Source organism: Denticeps clupeoides, chromosome 3 (assembly GCF_900700375.1).
Source record: "Denticeps clupeoides chromosome 3, fDenClu1.1, whole genome shotgun sequence".
Taxonomy (NCBI): Eukaryota; Metazoa; Chordata; class Actinopteri; order Clupeiformes; family Denticipitidae; genus Denticeps; species Denticeps clupeoides.
The window spans coordinates 22,345,980-22,365,091 of NC_041709.1; the positions used below are offsets into that span (position 1 = coordinate 22,345,980).

The 19,112-nt window shown below is 43.1% G+C and overlaps 1 protein-coding gene across 1 annotated transcript; it reads right to left on the bottom strand.

Annotated features, from left to right (window-relative positions):
* Nucleotides 1–126: 126 nt before the first annotated feature.
* Nucleotides 127–19,100, bottom strand: slkb (STE20-like kinase b). The gene is made up of 18 exons (XM_028971503.1): nt 18,165–19,100; nt 16,672–16,836; nt 12,294–12,342; nt 11,645–11,794; nt 10,635–10,707; nt 10,169–10,363; nt 9,518–9,599; nt 8,853–8,984; nt 7,854–8,651; nt 7,585–7,718; nt 7,054–7,177; nt 5,915–6,094; nt 3,664–3,793; nt 3,091–3,215; nt 2,441–2,632; nt 2,052–2,177; nt 1,855–1,968; nt 127–1,730 (listed from the first exon to the last, which is right to left on the bottom strand). The coding sequence occupies exons 1-18, from the start codon at nt 18,306–18,308 to the stop codon at nt 1,584–1,586; spliced, it is 3,060 nt and encodes a 1,019-aa protein (XP_028827336.1). The 5' UTR covers nt 18,309–19,100; the 3' UTR covers nt 127–1,583.
* Between the last annotated feature and the right edge of the window lie 12 nt (nt 19,101–19,112).

The window sequence follows — 19,112 nt, forward strand, 5'->3', positions numbered from 1 at the left end:
AGAAGGACATTTTAATGTTAATTCACCAGTGGTTCAATATTTTGTGGAAAAAAATTCAACCTCAAAAACATACATTTTCATGTTTTAGCCCATGACAAGCTTTTAAAACTGAGCAACACTATAAGAAAAAATGAAAAAAGTTATTTATTTATGTTTGCATGTGGGAAATGGGAGATAACCAAAACTGCATTTACACACTTTTTAGTCAACATCCCCAGACTATTTAAATATTTCACTGAAAATCAGATTGATTTGTTTTAAAAGGTGCACAGCACTTTATAAAATGACCACCACATTTCTTCACTGATATGATAAATTTACTGTAAAAGATGCCCTGAACTGATGCTTGCATGTGCCCATATTAAAGAGATGTAGCAGCAGCAGTCAGTGTAATTTATTTAACTGTTTAGACAGAATTTAAATGCAACTACGTCTGATTATAACTTAAAATAATCACTATAAAAATAACTGATATATACCACCAGATAACCTTACATACATGTATTACTTTTCAAATGGAAGCCATAATAATCCATACTAAGTGAAAAAAGAATTTATCCAACATGGTAAAAAAAAAAAAAAGAAACATGATATAACCTACACTACATGAAATACATAGTGTCTACATGTCAAAGAAAACTAGCTTCAATTAAACAAAAAAAAACAATGCTAATGCATTTCCTTCATGTCTGACTCCGCTCTTGTCCATGACCCAGAGTTCAATGCAGTCATGCTATGTTGCCATGCATCTGGTCTGGAAAATGTCCTGTCCTGCAGTAAATGCTACTTAAAAACCAATCTATTGCATATTCTCCTCTTCTCAACTTCTAAAACATGCAGTAGAACATTTGTATACTTAAAAAATGATATGCACAAACCTAGCAAAAAGAAAACCCTTCAAGTAGAAAATCAAATCCTTCAAAGAGTTAGTGTTGCAGGAGTACAAGGCATGTCACTTCAATGAGAAAGTCTCTTCATTCTTATCGGGGTTGGGCACTTACATGCTAGATCATCTGAAATAAGAGGTTATAAATCTACCCATGCAAACCCATTCTATCAAAATGTAGTATGATGATTGTGCTCATAATTTCTTCAAATAATAATAATAAAAAAAAGTAACTGACATTTATTTCCCAACCATTAGCTTATAATGTGTAGTGTACTGCATTTTTATGTTCTACTGGCTCCTTTAGTGCATATAAATGCTCTGGGCTAAAAGCAGAGAAGCACATACTGTATCAGCACTGAAGAATGAAATGTCTGAAATCATTTTAGGCACTGGGGTCTCTGAATAACAAAAAAAAAAAAAAAAAAAAAAAAACCATTTCTTATCGCTTATAACCTGTTCCTTCATTACCCAACGGTTGTCAGTTTATTGTGTCAACATATATCATACAAAAAAAAAAGGGGGGAGATGAATGAGTCTGGACTGCTGACCCAGGCTGATCACGCCAGGGAACCCTTGAAGCGGCTGGCAGCGCCACCATCAGGAGTGAGTGTCCAACTGCAACCTGATACTCGTCATACCGAGTGAAGGCGAGGAAGCGAAGCTTCGTATCGGAGTTTTGTGTGCGCTTGTGTGTTCAAAACCCTGTGGAGTGCACGCTGGGGATGGGGTAGAATTTGGAGATGCGGCTCTGGGCAGAGGGGTTAAGGCATTCCGACTCGCCCGTCATCTTGAAGAAAACTTCCTGTTCCTGCAGCTTGCGAGCAAACTCCTCTTCCAGAGCCTGAAGGAGGGAGGAGGGGGGATATTAGCTGTTATTTTCTTCCTGGTTACAGTTCATATCATATTGAACAATATGATTATAGTGATTATAAGCAAGAGTGAGAGCAAGTGAGAGGCCGACCAACCTTTTTGCGGGGTCTGAGTTTGTCTCTCCAGTCCTTCAGCTCATGGCTATGGTCTTCATCCAGCTCTTTCAACTTTTGTGTTTCATGTTCGATCAGGAGATGGCACTTCTCGTTCTACAAAACCACACACACGCATCTCTCTCAGCATAGCTCTGGGTATTGATCTGTGTGTGTTCCTGTCTATGTTTGTGTGTTACCTGCAGCTGCTGCAACTCCCTGATGTTGGCATCACACTGCAGTTGTAGGTCTCTCATCTGGTTCTCATGTTTTTGGTGCTGATGGAGCCTCTCATTCTTTTGACGTTTCTCTTCCTGGGCTGCAAACTGCAAACACACACGGTTGCACAAAATTTATGTCACTTTTCTTTTACATTAAAAATGTTGCATTACACACTGAAAGTGCAAAATAGTACAAGAAACATCCACTTATGTGACTGAAACGGACAAACTCCGGTCTGTGGAGTGGAATTTGTCAAATGCTGCACACTCACAATCTAATTTTTATGGTGAAAATAGAAAATCATCTCGTTACACTTCACTGCTAACAAAAGTTCAAACAACGATGGGATGTTATGACCCAGTCTGACCTGTTTAACCTTCTCCCTCTCCTGCTCTGGGGTGACCGTGTTGGATGTGATGCGGAGACTCTTCTTGAACATGGCCATGCGCGTCTTGGCCTCACTGCGCTGGATCTTGGGTAGCCGGGCGCGTTCCTGCGTCTGCCTGCTCTTCATCTCCTCAACTAGCCGCTGGTTGTAGCGCTGCATCTGTTCCATTTCCTGATAGGCAAGTTATGCATTCAAGATATTGAACAATTACAACAATAAACACAAATTTTCCAGTATTTGGGGACCTAAAGGATGATGATTTAAAAAAAAAAAGTCCATCAGCATAATGCCCATCAAGAAATGGGTTAAAAATAATGACAAGAGATTTTACCCAAATGATGCTCCAGAAACAACGCTGTGGATTTATTGCTATTTTATCAATGAAACAGTTTTTAGCTCAATTACGATAATGAAAATGGTTTTCTGCCTACATTTGTGTCAATCTTCTATTCATTAACAGTCATTTACAGGGACAATAACTATGTCTGGACAGGACATTTTATATTATTATATTTTTATATTATTTTAAAGGACAAAATAGCCCCCCCCACAAAAAAAAAGATGGGATTTTTCAAAAATGACCCTAAACTTTTGAATGCTAGTGTAAAATATGGAAAAGCGCTCTGAACCTTCTCATGTCTCTTGAGCAGCTGATGTCTCTGCATGAAGTACTGGTCTTTCAACTGCTGCTTTTGCAGCTGATGCTTCTCCTGCAGGTGGCGCTCTTCCAGCTCCCACATGGCTGCTTCTCGGGCTAAGCAAGAAACACAGGGTTCAGAAAGACTGCTATTTTTCATCAATCCTCTGCCAGAAATTTCCAGGCTCATTCACAAGTTCACATTTATACCAGGAGTATGGGCTGAGATTCAGTGAGAATCTACCAATGTAAATGGTCATGAAAATAAATAATAAAAAAAAAAAAAAAAAAAAAAATTTTCATGAATGTCCACTCAGGATTCGAGACACTATCTAAAATGCAGCCTCGGCCACAAGGCAGATTTCATCTTTGCAGCAACTTGACTTAATTTAAGCAAGTGATTGGCTTAAGAGGCCACTGACCTGGACTGTGCACGCACACACACACACACACACACACACACACACACACACACACACACACACACACACACACACACACACACACACACACACACACACACACACACACACACACACACACACACACACACACACACACACACCTCGGAGCAGCTGCTGTTTGTGGTTCAGGCAGTCTCGCTCAATGGTAGCCAGCTCATGTTTGTGCTGCTGGATGATCTTCTTCAGGGCGCTGTCCAGGTCTTGTTGCTGTTTCTGCAGAAACTCTTGTTCCTGAAGCAACAGAGAAACGGAATTGAAAATGGACTAAATCTGAGAAGCTTACTGAAGAGACACTCACGGCGTGACTGAATTTGGTCAAGAAAATGAAGTCAAATCAAACCTGCTTTTATAAAATGCGTTATGTACACTTGTTCTTGTAAAGACGGTGTCAGAACACAACCACATTACACTGCACACAAAGGAAAAACCAGATAGAACTGTCTTGTTCTGTTCCAACCAATCAGAAGAATGAAACCCAAACCTCATCAAGAAACAACAGTAGATTCATGGAATCGAATTAAATTGCTTCTAGAGCAGAGCAAGATTATATCCAGAGTGAGAAATGACAGCATTGCTAATAATGGTGCTCCATAAACCAGACAATAAGCCCACTTACAATTTTTCCATCAAATTTCATGGAGATGAAACCTTGAGCTCTGTGCTAAAGCTCTGGTAGGTAAGGGATCAGTGTCTGGTTTGGCAGTGTGAGTTCAGGGCAGAAATCTGTTGGACTCACAGGCTGCTCTACACATTTCCTGATGTGATGCACATCTCAAGAAGTAAGTCACTTGTCATTTGTTTAAATATGGGCACATGTATATGGATGTAAACTCGACACTGATCATCACACTTCCATGATCCACTGCTATCAATCAAAAGTTGGTAGAAAAATTGATTTCAACTGATTTGTGAAACCATTTGAACATATATACCAACTAAAAAATATATATATATATTATTTTAGTTGGTATATTTATTACTACTACCAAATTGTTGTGGAAATTATCTCGCTCTTGAGCAATGCAAGGTGCACTGGAAGGAAGTGCATGCTTAGGTTAAAAAAAAAAAAAAAAAAAAAAAAAAAAAAAAAATTTCTGCATAGTATTTTCAGACTCATAGCTAGAGGACCCAGAGAAAAAGAAAGCAAGAAACCAAGGGGTGAAACATCACGCAGCGGCAGCATTATAGTCACTTACGTCCTGCATGGGCGCGTTGAACAGTGTGCAGGAAGACAGCTGAAAAGACTGAATCATTACATGGGCCACGCCCTGCAGGTCCAAAGCAGAGTGCAGCCCACTAACACATCAACCTCATACAAGCCAACCACACCACTATGGATCACCACGTACACGGTCCATCATATAGCTGCTTTCAGACTGGGAAAAATGAGTTAAATTTCAGTCTGAAAGCATCAAAAAAATTAAATAAATACATTAACATAATGCAAATACATTTTCAACAATACTGTCATAAAAGAAAAATTGCGTAACAATTAACGCAATTGTTCATTTATGGCCAAGAAATTTAATTGGTGATGTGATATAAAAGTGGTTACAAAAACAGCATGCGGTGATTCTAAATGATACACATTTTTACACTTGCAAAAGGAGAACAGAGATTTTTTTTTTCCATGCCAGTGGTGACAATTCCTGAACTAAAAACAGTGCATGTGAAGTTCAACACACGGAGAGAAGTTAGTGTTACCTCTTCAGGGGGGGTCTGAATAAGCTCGTCTCTAATGTGTTTCATGATAATGTTTTTCACATGTTTGGGCGACAGTCCCATTTCCTGCTTAGCCTGTCAGCGCAGAATCCAAAAGAATTGAGAAAAAATTGATTGAGAAAGAACAATCAAGAACAACTCCGACACTTAAGGTCACCCTTAGAATTCGGACAAGACGAGGCTGGTCAGGGGGCTTTTGCTGGATTAAAGCTCAGTTTCAGATAAGATGAGACTGAAGAATTAGCCAGAGTCTGCCACTGTCCTCAAAGACAAAATAGGCAGTTTCATGCTGGGAAAAAACATCCATTTCCCAACATCAGAGAGCAAAATGACATCAGCCTGAGGTACATTCAGATGACATGGCGGCGAACCGAGGAAAGTGATTCCAACAAAACCATGGGCAACTGATGGCAAATTTGTTTAGATTTATATTAAGTCTGGATTTGCCATCTCCCGCCATTCATCAAGAACTGACATGGGCAGGCCTGGAATTAGCTAATTAACGAGACTTTCTGCCGCGCTCCGGTCTTACAAAACAGCCGCCCTCTTCAAAATTCACATATTTTGTTGGGCTGATTGCTGCTTAAACCAGTAACTTTAATTATTCATTTTTTAATATGTCTTCCCTACCTCTTTCTTGCGGTTCTTCAGCATGTTCTGGAACTTGGACAGTTCCTTGTCCTGCTCGGCTTTGATGCGTTTGGCCTCGTCCCGCAGCCGGGTGGTGTGCTCCTGCTCCAACCGCTCGATTGTCTGCTTCTGTTGCCGCTCCAGGTTCTCCACCTCCTGGTCATACTGACGCTTCTTAGTCTGTGTGTAAAAGGGATTAAATTTTTTTTTTATATTTATTTTTAAAAATTAATTTGCTCCATCAATTGTTGGGAAAAAACACATCTTGGAGAGGAGAAGGGGGAAAAAAACTCCCCAGGATGTTGCTTTTTAGGGTCTAAGGCTGAGGCATGTATGAGTGTTAATAAAGACTTAATGACTATTTCTGGAAACTGTTCTAATGGAATAAACATAAAAAAGAGGGACAAAAATAGAAAAGTGCTTTAGATTCTTCAGATGTCAAGTGCACATTAAAAACAAACAGAAACAAGATTTGCACAATAAAATCAATCAAATAATCCATAAATGATACATAATTCAAATGAGACCAGCAAAGTTACGTATTATTCTGTCCTGCATGCACCACACATTCCTTCAGTGCACTGATCACCGGTGAACTAGATCGCAAAAGTAGTCAGACAGATTTCTAAGAATGAATAAGATTGATCCTATATTTTATTAAAACCAATTAGAACAGTTTCTTTCCTTCCTACATGCATACATATGTATACATGTATGTGTACAAGAAATACATATATACATACATACAGCAGTATATCGTGGTATTTTACGTGATAATATTGTATTGCTACAGGGACATGAAATATCAATATTTTTGTGTACATATTTAATCCACCAGGTGGTGCTGTCGAGCGTTTTCTTTAGTAAGGTCAGCAGAGATGAGAATCAGCGTGCTGCTACAACCTCCACTCCTGTAGATGGCACTAGCTGGGTATTTGGCTTTTCAGGCAGTGAAATTACAAAACATGACACAACGATCACAGCATCTTGTCCTGACATCCTTGCCAACACCCCCCCCCCCCCCACCTCCCCCCCCCCCCCCCCCCCCCCCCCAATTGCCAACACCCCCCCCCCAGAATCCCCAGGCAAGGATTATGGAGATATGCACAACAGTGACAAGAAAAGAAGTGCAGACTCACAGTCATCTCCTGCTCGAAGCGTCTGAAGATCTGCTCCCTCTGCTGCTGCAGCTTGTTGCTGAGCTGTTGTTGCGCTCGCTGCTCCTCCTTCTGAAGCAGACGCAGCTCCCGCAGCTCCTGGCGCCTGGGTAGGCACATAATAGCAAAAATTTGAAACGTCTCTTCATAAAGAGAACAGAACAGTTTCCAGGACACGTCCGGCCTGTGAGAACCACGCCAGATAATTGGACACAACGGTCCAGACCAATGGGAAGTGTGAAGAGGATATGCAGGGTGGAACGGGCGGAGTGGTTTGTGACGGGTGGATACCGAGGGTCCCCTTTATCAAAGCACCGTCCCCACACCCTGCTTCCCGGGCGCCTGTTATGGCTGCCCACTGCTCAGCAAGGGTGATGGTTTAAAAGCAGAGGACATGTTTTGTTGTGTCCCCGTGTGCTGTGCTGCAGTGTTTCACAGTGGTTTACCAGCAAGAGTGAAAAGGAAGTTTTCCTGAAAAAATTATATAAATGTATGACAAATGCAGCTTTTTACCTCAAGAATCTCAGCTCCTCGTTTTTAGTGTCATTATCGGTAATTATCTTTGAAGTTGTCACGCTCACTTCAACCCCGTCCACGATGAACTTCCGAGTCTTCTTCAGGGTCTTTTTGTGTCTCTTAGGGTCATGCTGGTGAATGTGAAATATACACAGTGTCTAATGTTAAAAAAAAATGTTACAAGATCCTCTGATACACAGAGTAGAATTGAAATCTTGCACATCAGGTGTATCGGTGTCTGACTAGTGGGTTAGCAGATCACTTGCCTTTGCCGAGGCGGATCCTGGCTCCTTGTTCTTGGTCAGGAAGCTGGAGATGGACAGGTTGAGGTCAATGCTGCTGTTGTCTGCAGTAGAGCTGCTACCGGAGTCAGAGTCCCTCTCCTTGTCATCTTTGGGCTTCTGTGGGGTCACCTTGTTCCCCTTGCCTCTGGTTCGCGCCGCCTCCTCTTGTTCATCCCTTCCTTTTTCATCTACGTCAGCCCCCTGAGCTTTGTGAGCAGGAGCCCTGGGGGGTGCAGGAAGTTCCTCAGGGACAGCAGAAGCCCCGTCAACCTCCTTTCTATGCTCCTCTGACGGGATCTTTGCATCTGAAGCCTTTGAGTAGATGTCCTCATACTTTGGAGGTTCATGTGTGTTCTGGCCAACATCCTCCTCTGTTTGCTGATTAGACTCTTCCTTCTCTGGCTCGGCCACCTCAATTGATGTTTCCACACAAACAACAGTAGCCTCTGGTTCTGTTTCAACCACAGCTTCCCCTTCTACAGTTTCCCTAGGCTCCCCCGCCCTCTTCTCTACCACCTCCACCACTGGAGTTTCAGGACTCTCATCCTTTCTCTCCACATCAGGCTCCTCAGCCCTAACCTCTTCTGCCTTGACGTGGTTCTCCAGTGGTTCCGGGACCACCATTACATCCGTCTCGTCAATGGAGACTCTTGGAGTGGGAACGCTTGGCTCCATCTTCTCAGGGACAACCTCCAGGATGGAGGGGGACTGGGAGAGCTTCTCATCCTCAGAGCTGGCCACGCTGGCATCTGATGGAGCACGTTTGTGTCCAGGAAGAATCTGCATGGATTCAGACAAGACTTTTAAATCAAATACGAAACCACAATCAACTTAAAATAAATAAATAAATAAATCACCAAATATGTGGGAATAAGAGAGTAAATGCCAGTCCGAGTAATGGCACCATTAAACTGCATTAAAGCTGATTAATAACTAATAACTTTTGGTTAAACAATATTCAGGCATTTCAAAAGTACTTACAAGTTGGGCATCATGCTCTTCATCCTCCTCTTCATCTTTAGACTCCTCAATCTCCTCAGTAACCTCGGCCTTGGCTTCTGCAATAAGTTCCCTGAGAGGCTTGCTGTCGTTTACATTACTCACAAATGGGTGCTGTGGATTGTAAGGGGAGCAATTAATAGTTTGGCTTATATTTTACACGCATCTCCATATTGAAATGGTTAAAAAGTGCTTATGTGCCATGCACAACCCGCTATTCCGCTTCTGCAAGCCTGCATCCTTACCTTCTTTGGCTTGGAGAGTTGCTGAACACAACCAATTGCTGGGCCCAGAATATGAAGTTTCTTGGATATCAAGACCTTCATGTGGGGCAAGCTGCTGTTCACAATTTTCAAGCCCATTCAGCCTCCCCGAAAGCACAATAGCCCTGTTGTCTCCTCTCTCGTACCGCACTGAGCTGCTCTGTGTGTGTGATTGGGTTTGTGCCACGTTGCGTAAAGCCTCGGAAAGCTGACGTCGCCTCAAGAGGATGAGGCTGACGCTGACACCGACTGACACGCAAAATATGTCCGGCTACCGCGGCTGGCCGATCCGACGTAACGAGGACATACGTTTCCAAACCGGCGGCCCGCGGAAACAGGATTTAGTGTGCGTGTCCCTGTCTCTATGAATCACTGGGGACGCACCTGTAGGAGCTGGGCCGAAGTCCACCTGTTGTCCACGTTCTTATCCAGGGCTCGCCGTAAGAAATCGCTGAACTCTGGAGACCTGAGAACATCAACGCAGGGTTTGCTGAATATCAGACGGCAAAAATCTGGTCTTATTTAGGTTATTTTGTCTAGAATAATATGTTAATTGTCAATGAAGCATTTCAAAGTTGAAATTGTGGAGCATCTCGCACACCTACACTGTCTCGTGTAAACGGAAGGATAGACTACTGTGTGTGTGCAACAAATTAAGCTTGTGTGCAGTTGCAGTTAGAAGCTTACATACACATCAGGGTGCTAGCAGCCTTGTGGGTAACACGCTCGCCAATGAAGCAGGAGACCATGAAGTCACAGGTTTAAACCCCACTTGAGCAAGACAAGAGCCCCGAGTGTCACCAGGGAAACGGTCCCTGTCCCTACTGAATGCAAGTTGCAAGTCGCAACAGACATTGCTTAAGCATTTGTGTTTTTTTTTTTTTTTTTATGTTTACACTTCAAATAATATCTTTCAGACAAAGATATTATGAGAATCCCCAAAAAGATGCTCTTGGGACCTCTATGAATCCCTATAAGTATCCCCCAGTTCGGCTTCTTGCACTGCTAGTCCGCTGTAAGTGTTGCCTTATTTACCACTTCGATGGCTGCATGAGTGTTGGTGGCTCAGCTTTGGCTATTTTCAGCAGGACCCTCATTGGGTTCATCTCATGGTTTGGCGGCTCGATCTGTGCCAGCTCGATCAGAGTGATGCCTAGCGACCAGATGTCTGCTTTATAGTCATATGGACGGTCTTTGGATGTCTCGCACATCACCACCTCCGGAGCCATCCTAACATAGGAAAGAGGGGACACGAAAAAAAAAAGAACACACCAATTGGATTGACATTATTACTTAATTTAAAGACATCTTCAAGTGAGACTGGTTTTAATATTTAATTTTGAATTGATTGGCCAATGGAGTTCCTCCAAGAGAAAAAACAAGTGGCTTGTTTTGTGTTAAAGCTTCTGTTAAAGCAAATAAAGAGACATAATGGCAATAAAAGAAATACAATTGCGCATAGGAGGCACTCTCCCTATTTAGGTAGAAATATAGAACTTACCAATATGGTGTCCCAATGAAAGAGTCACGTCTCTGGAAGGTTTTGGTGTTTCTGGCAGATACACCAAAGTCAGCTGCAACGTACACAAACTGGGCTTTAGAGGACAGATTAGACTATCTAAACGTGATGAACGTATACTGATAGTGAGACATCTGCCAGGTTTCTGCATACAAGAACGGAAACGGACGTGTCCTGCAGCAAAACGTATGTATGATGTCACTGTATTACACTGGTATTGATAAGCCTGCAAACTGCCAAATCTATAAAAAAAGTGAAGTGATTGTCAAATTGCGATTGTGCTATTTCAGCGCCAGCCACAACAGGCCTCCTGGGTTCCATCGCTGCGTGAGCCACCTTCATTAGAGACGGTACAAATCTCCATCCAGCAACGACTGATTCTGGCCCAAGCAGCAATGGAACGCAGAAAACCTGTTGTTACGGATCCAAAACACCGGCTTCTGCGGCAGGAGAGTTTAATACTCTTGGCTCTTTCAATGCACTAGGAACTAAGATGAGGCAGCTCGAATTCTAATAGTAAAGCAAGTAACGCAAATACAATGCACATATAAAACCAATCAAAAGAAATTTCCACAGAAGCAGAGATATTTCAAGTGGAAACTTCTGAAATTTCATAAAATATGATATTCGTTGAACCAGCTGTTTTATATGAACCAAGCTGCCACATTCTAGATCTATTACATTTGTTAACACAGTGTCCCATTTCTTAAATCTAAACTGAAATTCTTTAATGAATGCCGATACAATTACATTTTAAGGCATTCGGTAGACACCCCTTATCCAGAGCGACTTACAACCAGTAGTTACAGGGACAGTTCCCCTGTAGACACTCTCAAGTATCTTGATCAAGGACACAATGGTAGTAGGTGGGGTTTGAACCTGTGACTTAGTGGTCTTTATAGATGAGTGAGTTAACTGCTAGGCTACTACCACCCAGCGCCACAATATTCCATATAAATAAAAAATGGCCACGGTCTATTTCTATTGCTCACCCAGCTTCACGTGTCCTTCCAGGGTCAGGAGGATGTTGCCGGCCTTCAGGTCCCTGTGGATCACCTTGTTTTCATGTAGGTAACATAGAGCTTCCAGTGTCTGCCTACACACCACACGGATCTGCGGTTCCGTCAGGGGTCTCTCCAGTTCTGGGGACAAAAACACACACAGTTACATCTGTAATTATTAGGGTCTCCTGATATGATATGAGTCACGATACATGGTGAGCCATGATACGGTACAAATTGCGATACTAAAATCCAGAAAATATTTGCGTTTATTATGATTGAAATTTATTGTAGTATAGCTTCTTTGGCTTGGCAAACTAGAGTCTTCCAGGTGCATCCAGTGTTATCGCGAGACCTCGTTGTTCTGTACCCAGCTGTACAGCGCCATCTACAGGAGTGGAGGTTGTACTCGCACGCCGATTCTCATCTCTGCAGACATTACTAAGGAAAACGCTCAACAGCACAACCCCGTGGACTAAATTTGTATACAAAAATAATGATGTTTGATTTGAAATATTGTGATATATTGCTGTATCAATATTTTCTAACACTCCTAGTAAGTCTAATATAAATGTTTGATTCATTCAGAAGATGTCTTTATAAAACTGGTCCAGTCACGTTCTGACAAGACAAGACTCACCCAGCATAACTGCGTCCACAGCTCCTCCCGCACAAAACTCGATGAGGATCTACGAAAGATGAAATGTTAGCAAATTAATTCATTATTCTGTTCCTGTATTCTTAATATTATTGTGGTTTTGCTATCATTTCTGTCTGCTGCAGTGATTATTAATAATTTGAAGAATTGGAATTATCATTTACATTTATAACATTTACCAGACATTAACCAGAGTGACTTACAATCAGTAGTTACAGGGACAGTCCCCCCGGAGCAATTTAGGGTTAAGTGTCTTGCTCAGTGACACTTAAGTGGGATTTGAACCTGGGTCTTCTGGTTCAAAGGCGTGTGTTACCCACTAGGCTACTCCCACCATTCCACTCACTTACTTTCCATAACTGCTCAGGGTCATTTGGTGCACCAAAGGACACGCATGCCGCTAAATGCTACGCCACCTTGTGGCCCACTTAATAATGTACATTTCTCTTCAATACAAAATAAGGGCAGTGGTGGCCTAGCGGTTAAGGCAGCGGTCCTGTAATCAGGAGGTTGCCGGTTCGAGTCCCAATCCACTGAGGTGCCACTGAGCAAAGCACTGTCCCCCCCCACACGGCTCCTTGAGTACCTGTCATGGCACTAAGGGTGATGGTTAAAAGCAGAGGACACATTTCGTTGTGTCACCCTGGGCTGTGCTGCAGTGTTTCACAATGACATATGTATGTATCTCAGCCAATTGCCATAACACACACACACACACACACACACACACAGGGAATTTAAAGTAGATGGAAAGAATCTGAATATTAACATGAAGAAAAATTCCACTCAGAGGCTAATCCTTTGAAAATGAGCCGGCCAGTAATCTTAGCATGGCGCAATACTCCGTATTTTTCTTTTTCAGCAGAACGGACTGCTATGCTCATTCTGCTGCAAGTCACAGGTTGGTTTTCCGTATGCAGCATCCTACAGTGCTCTGCTCTCATCCAAAGAATGTCCATTCACGCTCTTATAATTACATGACGTGAAGGGCCCGTTTGAGAGCTTTATCTATGCAGAGCACCTAAAGGGGCCCTTTACCCGGCACCTAAATCCTTGGTCAGCTGTCGAGAGCAATTAGGGGAGTATGTGTATGTGTAAGGGGGGGGACGACGACGACGCTGCGTCTTAAGGGCTTTCGCGGCCCTCTCAATACGGTCAGTGATGTAAGAGGATTGCCAGGAGAGGTGCACTTAAAAAGTTTCACACAGCAGGCCTGTGCCAGGACTGAGCCCTTTTCCAAAGAGGATTACAATTTCCATGTCCGTGAGGTGGGTGTGGTGAGGGGACGCAGACAGTCGGGGACATTGGTAGTGAGATGAACAAAACTACAGCTCACTTATTTCACACTTTTAGACCATTTTCTTTGGTCTGAATCAGTCGGTGTCTGGTGAAACCGCATCTTTTCGTGGGTCTCGGAGAGGTCTGTTCACGCCAGACGAAATGAACCGCACCAAGGCGGGGAACGAAGTTGAGTTTGATTCAAGCGCACTAAAGCCTGTAGGTGTGAAAGCACCCTTAAACCATTACACATCGTTAGGAGATGGCCGCATTAGTCTAAAGACCAAAGCATTGTGCCCTGAGCAAGAGGAAGACGAGTCAAAACCGTACTGTCACCTCTGCATCAAACATGACAGAGCCTCTCATATTCAGACTGTTGTTCGCTGTGGGCAGTATGTTGGCTTTGGGCCTTGCAGCAAGCACAATGGACCACACACGACCGCTACACAGCAGCAATGACGAGAGCCACAGCAGGTCAGAGAACCCATTTATAATCTATACATTGTACTTTTTGAATCGGTAGAAATAAAAATTGCGATTCTTTTGTGAATCGATTCTTTTGCACACCCCTGAACTTCGTTTGCATCCTCCTGATGATGACGTACCATGTGAGTCCTGAGGTGTGTAGTGTTTCCAAAATACTTGACTTTAGCTTTACAAAAGCTTGCGTATGACATGAGTTATCAAATCTCTTTCTTGCCATCGATGTTGTAGAATCCAAAATGTGCCCAAACGTCCACCTTAAATGAGGAAGGGGCAGGTTGAATGTTCTTTTCCATTGCATTGTTCATTGGGCGCCTCCATCCATTGCTCGCGCGTGCGCACACCCACTGTCTTCTTATTCACACCAGTCACATTACTATCTGAGCAGAAACCAGCACAGAAACCAACTACTATCCGGAAAAACAATTAAACTTGCGCTGTTACAAAATGGAAAATATGAATCGATTTTGTATCTTGTGTGAATCGATAGAGATAAAATTGCGATTCTTTTCTGAATCAATTTTTTGGACACCCCTACTATACAACAATCTCTGCATTTAACCAATTAGCGGGCAGCCATGGAAAGGGACGGGGAGCAGAGTGTAGGGACGGTACCTTCATCAATGGGACCTCAGTTCGGGATTGAACTTGAGACACACACAAAGCCAAAGCCCAGTTTTGAACCCACAACCTTGTGGGTGTGAGATCATGACAGATCATGACACGAACAATCACACGTCCATTTTGTGGCATTTATGTTTTATTATGTTTCACATAACTGTTTGTGAACTTTCACGGATCTTATGATTCAATTTTCATTATCAATGAATCACGATGAATACATTTTTCTTCATTACTTCACATTATGTTTTAAAATACGCCAGCGTGATGAGAGTTAAGGCCTCGTTCACATGGACATCTGAACCAGCTGTTATTCTTCCATTTGTGGAGTCTGGTGAGTGCGGACTGAGAGTCAACCAGTTTCCTACTCGCTGGAGAAAATTAAAGCGTCCAGCGTTTGATCGGCTGTGCGTTCGGATGGCATCAAATAACGTTGCACGTAACAAACTCCTGTGGTGCTGTGATCAGATCAGGCCACCACAGTCACTACTTAACTAGAATTGTCAATATCTGAATCACAATGTGATTCATCTGCATCAATTATGAGATTTATTTCAATACCCCTACTAACATAATTCATGATTATTAGCTGGTCATATGAATTTTCTGATAGCAATTGACACTTGTCTGCCCTGTTGAAAGGAAACGGGATCAGGATTTGTTTCTAGGTCTGTTTCCTCAGCCAGAGAGAGAACTTTCTGGGCATGGCACCCGGTGCTTATATCACAGTCATTGTTGTCAAGACAATGGAAGGGGCTAGAGGGCAGAGAGCGGCAGCAGGAACATTCTGGAACAAGGGGTATTCCTCACACTTTCCAGTGCATTGATTCGACCCCAAACCGATGTGTTTGATTGGAATAAAGCATTTCAACCAGCTCCCCTGGGAACGGGTCCATGTGTGTGAAACTGATTTATTCATGAAGACTGCGTATCTTTGATTATTCCTGCCTTACATGCTGATAGGAGAGGATATCTGATACCAGCCCACACTCTGACATAATCTACATTCAAAAAACGAATACCGTGCAGACACCGTAACGTGAGTAATTAATTGTTTATTCATTGTAGGCTATTAAAGGTCCCCTATTATTTATTTAGTTTATTGGCCCCCTGATTTCTTAAGTCTCTTTCCAAAATTAATCCATGTTGCAGAATTACAGACAATCTTAACCAGTCTCACAATGAGATTTCCCCAGGATGCGCCGTTTCGTTGTCTGTAGATTTAAATGCTAATGAGGGGGAGAGAGGCGGGACGAGAAGGAGAGCAGCCTATAGAAGTGAGCGGCCTTCGCGGAATTGACGTCATCAACACCATTCACCGGGAAGTCATGTCTGTGTTTTTCCATGAAAAAAAAACATTAACTGACTGGTATTCGCGTGACGGAACGAAAAAAAAAAAAACCACTGAGAATCTGCAACCACTGGGAAGCCATGACAGTCGTTGGAGCTACTTTTTTAGGGGAGTGGTGGGAAATGCTCTGGGCATAAAAAAAATCATGAGAAACAGGAGGTAACCTTTCCCCTTATGACATCATAAGGGGACAAATTCCAGATCCGACTGTCTGAGATGCTGCTCTCTAAACGGTGAAGCAGAATGGCCAAAGCACTCTTTACACCAATCGGCATTTCTAGCTACTGCAGGACCATTAACGGGCTCAGGGAACTCATAATAATGTTAAAACCATCTCACAAAGTGGAATTTTCCTGTTAGGTGACCTTTAATAACAGTAATATGTGAAGGGTTGTGTAAATGGTTTCAAACACCACATTCTAGAGCAGCTTTACATTTTCTCTCATGCACTGATGTACACATGGGGTCGTTTTGAGCTTAGTGGCTCGTGTTTGGAAGTCAACGTTTTTGGCCTCTGGATGAGCTGCTGCCGTTAGTAGCTATGAAGCAATTTACAGGGCAGATGTACTGCTTACACAAAGATTACTGTGTATTTGCCGTGTTTTGTCACATTCATTGAACACTCACCCAGAGCTTGCTCTCATAATAAAAAGCATCCAGCAGCCTGACAATGTTGTGATGGTCGCATGAGGCCAAGATGTCAATCTCCACCATGTAATCCTCAAGCTCCTCTTCAGTCTTGGTGTCAATCACCTTGGCAGCCGCCATGATGCCTGTTTGCTTGTTCTGGGCCTGGGACAGAGAAAGACAACAGGTTTTGTGAAACTGGGTGTCCGAAGGAACAAATACTGAACTCCAAAACACAACACCTCCAACCCAACCAAGCTATAAAAACTTTGTAGCTAAATACAGTGTGGAAATTCTGTTTTGTCATTTGTAAAACAGGCAGCAAGCACAGCATTTAACCCATCACCCATACTTGACCTAATGGCCATGATAAACACACAACACATGCTTTGATTTAAGTACTTCCATACAGGATGTCATATCGACCTAAAACTGACTGGCCATCAACATTAAGGCACAGCCTCATGCATTATTTTTCTATAATTAAACACCATCAGATTTATTTCATTCAAACTATACTTTAGCCGCTAATGGTATAACCTGAATATGACAAATGCCGACTCTGGAAGGACGAGCATTATGATTCAGTCCCACTGAAGAATCATTCAGACATGATCAAAGTCTCAGTCGATGAAAATGAAGCTTTCAGCTGTGTGCACTTCTGAGGTCAGTGCAAATGTAATATATATATATATATATTATTTATTTATATACGCACTGAGGAGGAAGAGGGGAAAAAATCCGCCAAGAGTGAGGTCATGCCAAGTACACTAACCCCAAAGTCAATTTGCATTAAAATTGTGCATACCACGACAGCGGGTCAACCCGGGATTCTAAATGATCAGCCACTTTGGTGCTGCTGCTTTTATACTCCCCTATGCATCAGAATATATTGCGCGACATTGTACATATTGCGATAGTCTACAGTTCACTAAAAACTTAAAAACAGTGCTGAAATAAGAGATGCTGTGCACGATCTGCGTGGATCACATTACATTAATAATTCAGCCAAAACAACAGAACTCAGAAATATCATGATATATATTGCTGTATTGATATTTTCTAATACCTTGTGAACTTCTGTCCTATGTAACAATGTTTTCTGAAACTTACTGGCTTTCGGATCAGCCATGGATCATTTCCCATGTTAGTTAGGAATTAAACTGTACATCTAGAGCGATTCTCCACTAAATCCAGACTCCCTTCCGGCTCCACATTTCATCAGGTCTTCTCGTGGCTCAGCGTCAAAACTGGACCGTTTTTGGACAAAATCACCTCAAGTCTGTCGTAGATTTACGCTTATAACACTCAACCAACAACCAAACGAACGTTTAAATAACATTTACGCTAACGTCCGCTCAACGAATGAATGAACACATGGGTGAGGCCACTCGTTTGCTATTCTTTTTATTCGTATGACCTTATTTATAGTTAAACGAGGGTCATAAGGTCACGCGAAGAAGATTTATCGGATAATTTATCGTCGTGTTTACCTTGTAAACTTTCCCAAACGCTCCATCGCCCAGCTCGCCGATGATGTCCCAGATCTCCTCCGGGTTCGTGTCCCTGTGAACGTGGTCATATTGCTTCTTCTTCTTTTCCAGTTTGAAGATCTTTCGGAAATTGAAGAACGACATCTTCGGCGCTCCCCCCGTTCAACGACAGCTTCGCGGATTTATTTGCAAACGCGAGGCACACCGCAATGGTTCATCGCATCTTCGTATATATTTCGTTGCCACCACGGCATGCCACCGCAATAAAACCAGCTCGTTGCGCGACGGCGACTTCCCGCAGCTGGCCTCACCAAAGCCACCACCGCGCCTGGATATCCGACTCTTTTCCTGCGCCTTGGGCTGAACTGGACGCACCGAGGGGACCCCTGGAACAAACAAAGTAAAAATGGACGCGGCCCCGCATAGTAGCGAGATCACGGGGCTGCGCGTAAAAGGACGCGGCTGGCGCCGCTCAGCTCCGGACGAGCGCAACTCGAGCCCGCGGCGCACGCCTCCGTCCCGCGCGGTGTGAAGGAGAAGCGCCGCCGGGGACGCATTACCGACACCCAAAATGTCACACGAAGCTGGACGAAGCCTTTCTCTCTCCCCGCCGCGTCCCCCGAGTCCAGCGGATTTCGCGACAGATGCGCGTGCACGAGCGAGATTCGGAAACTGCGAGCCTCTGTCGACACCTTCCGTCCCGGAGGCCACACGATGCCGACGTGTGGCCGAAAACACCGTATTCCGCGTGTATTAATGACAATAAAGCGTTTCGCACGCAGTGATCGTGTTCAGTTGTAAATTGTGGAAATGTGCTTCTTTTTCTTCGTGTAACAAACCGGAGAGATGCGCAGGCTCTTTTAATTTTCCACGCAACTAGATATATGGTGATTAAGCCGTTTTAAAGTAGCATCGCAGTTACTGGTCAACACAAAGAGAAACTACAAC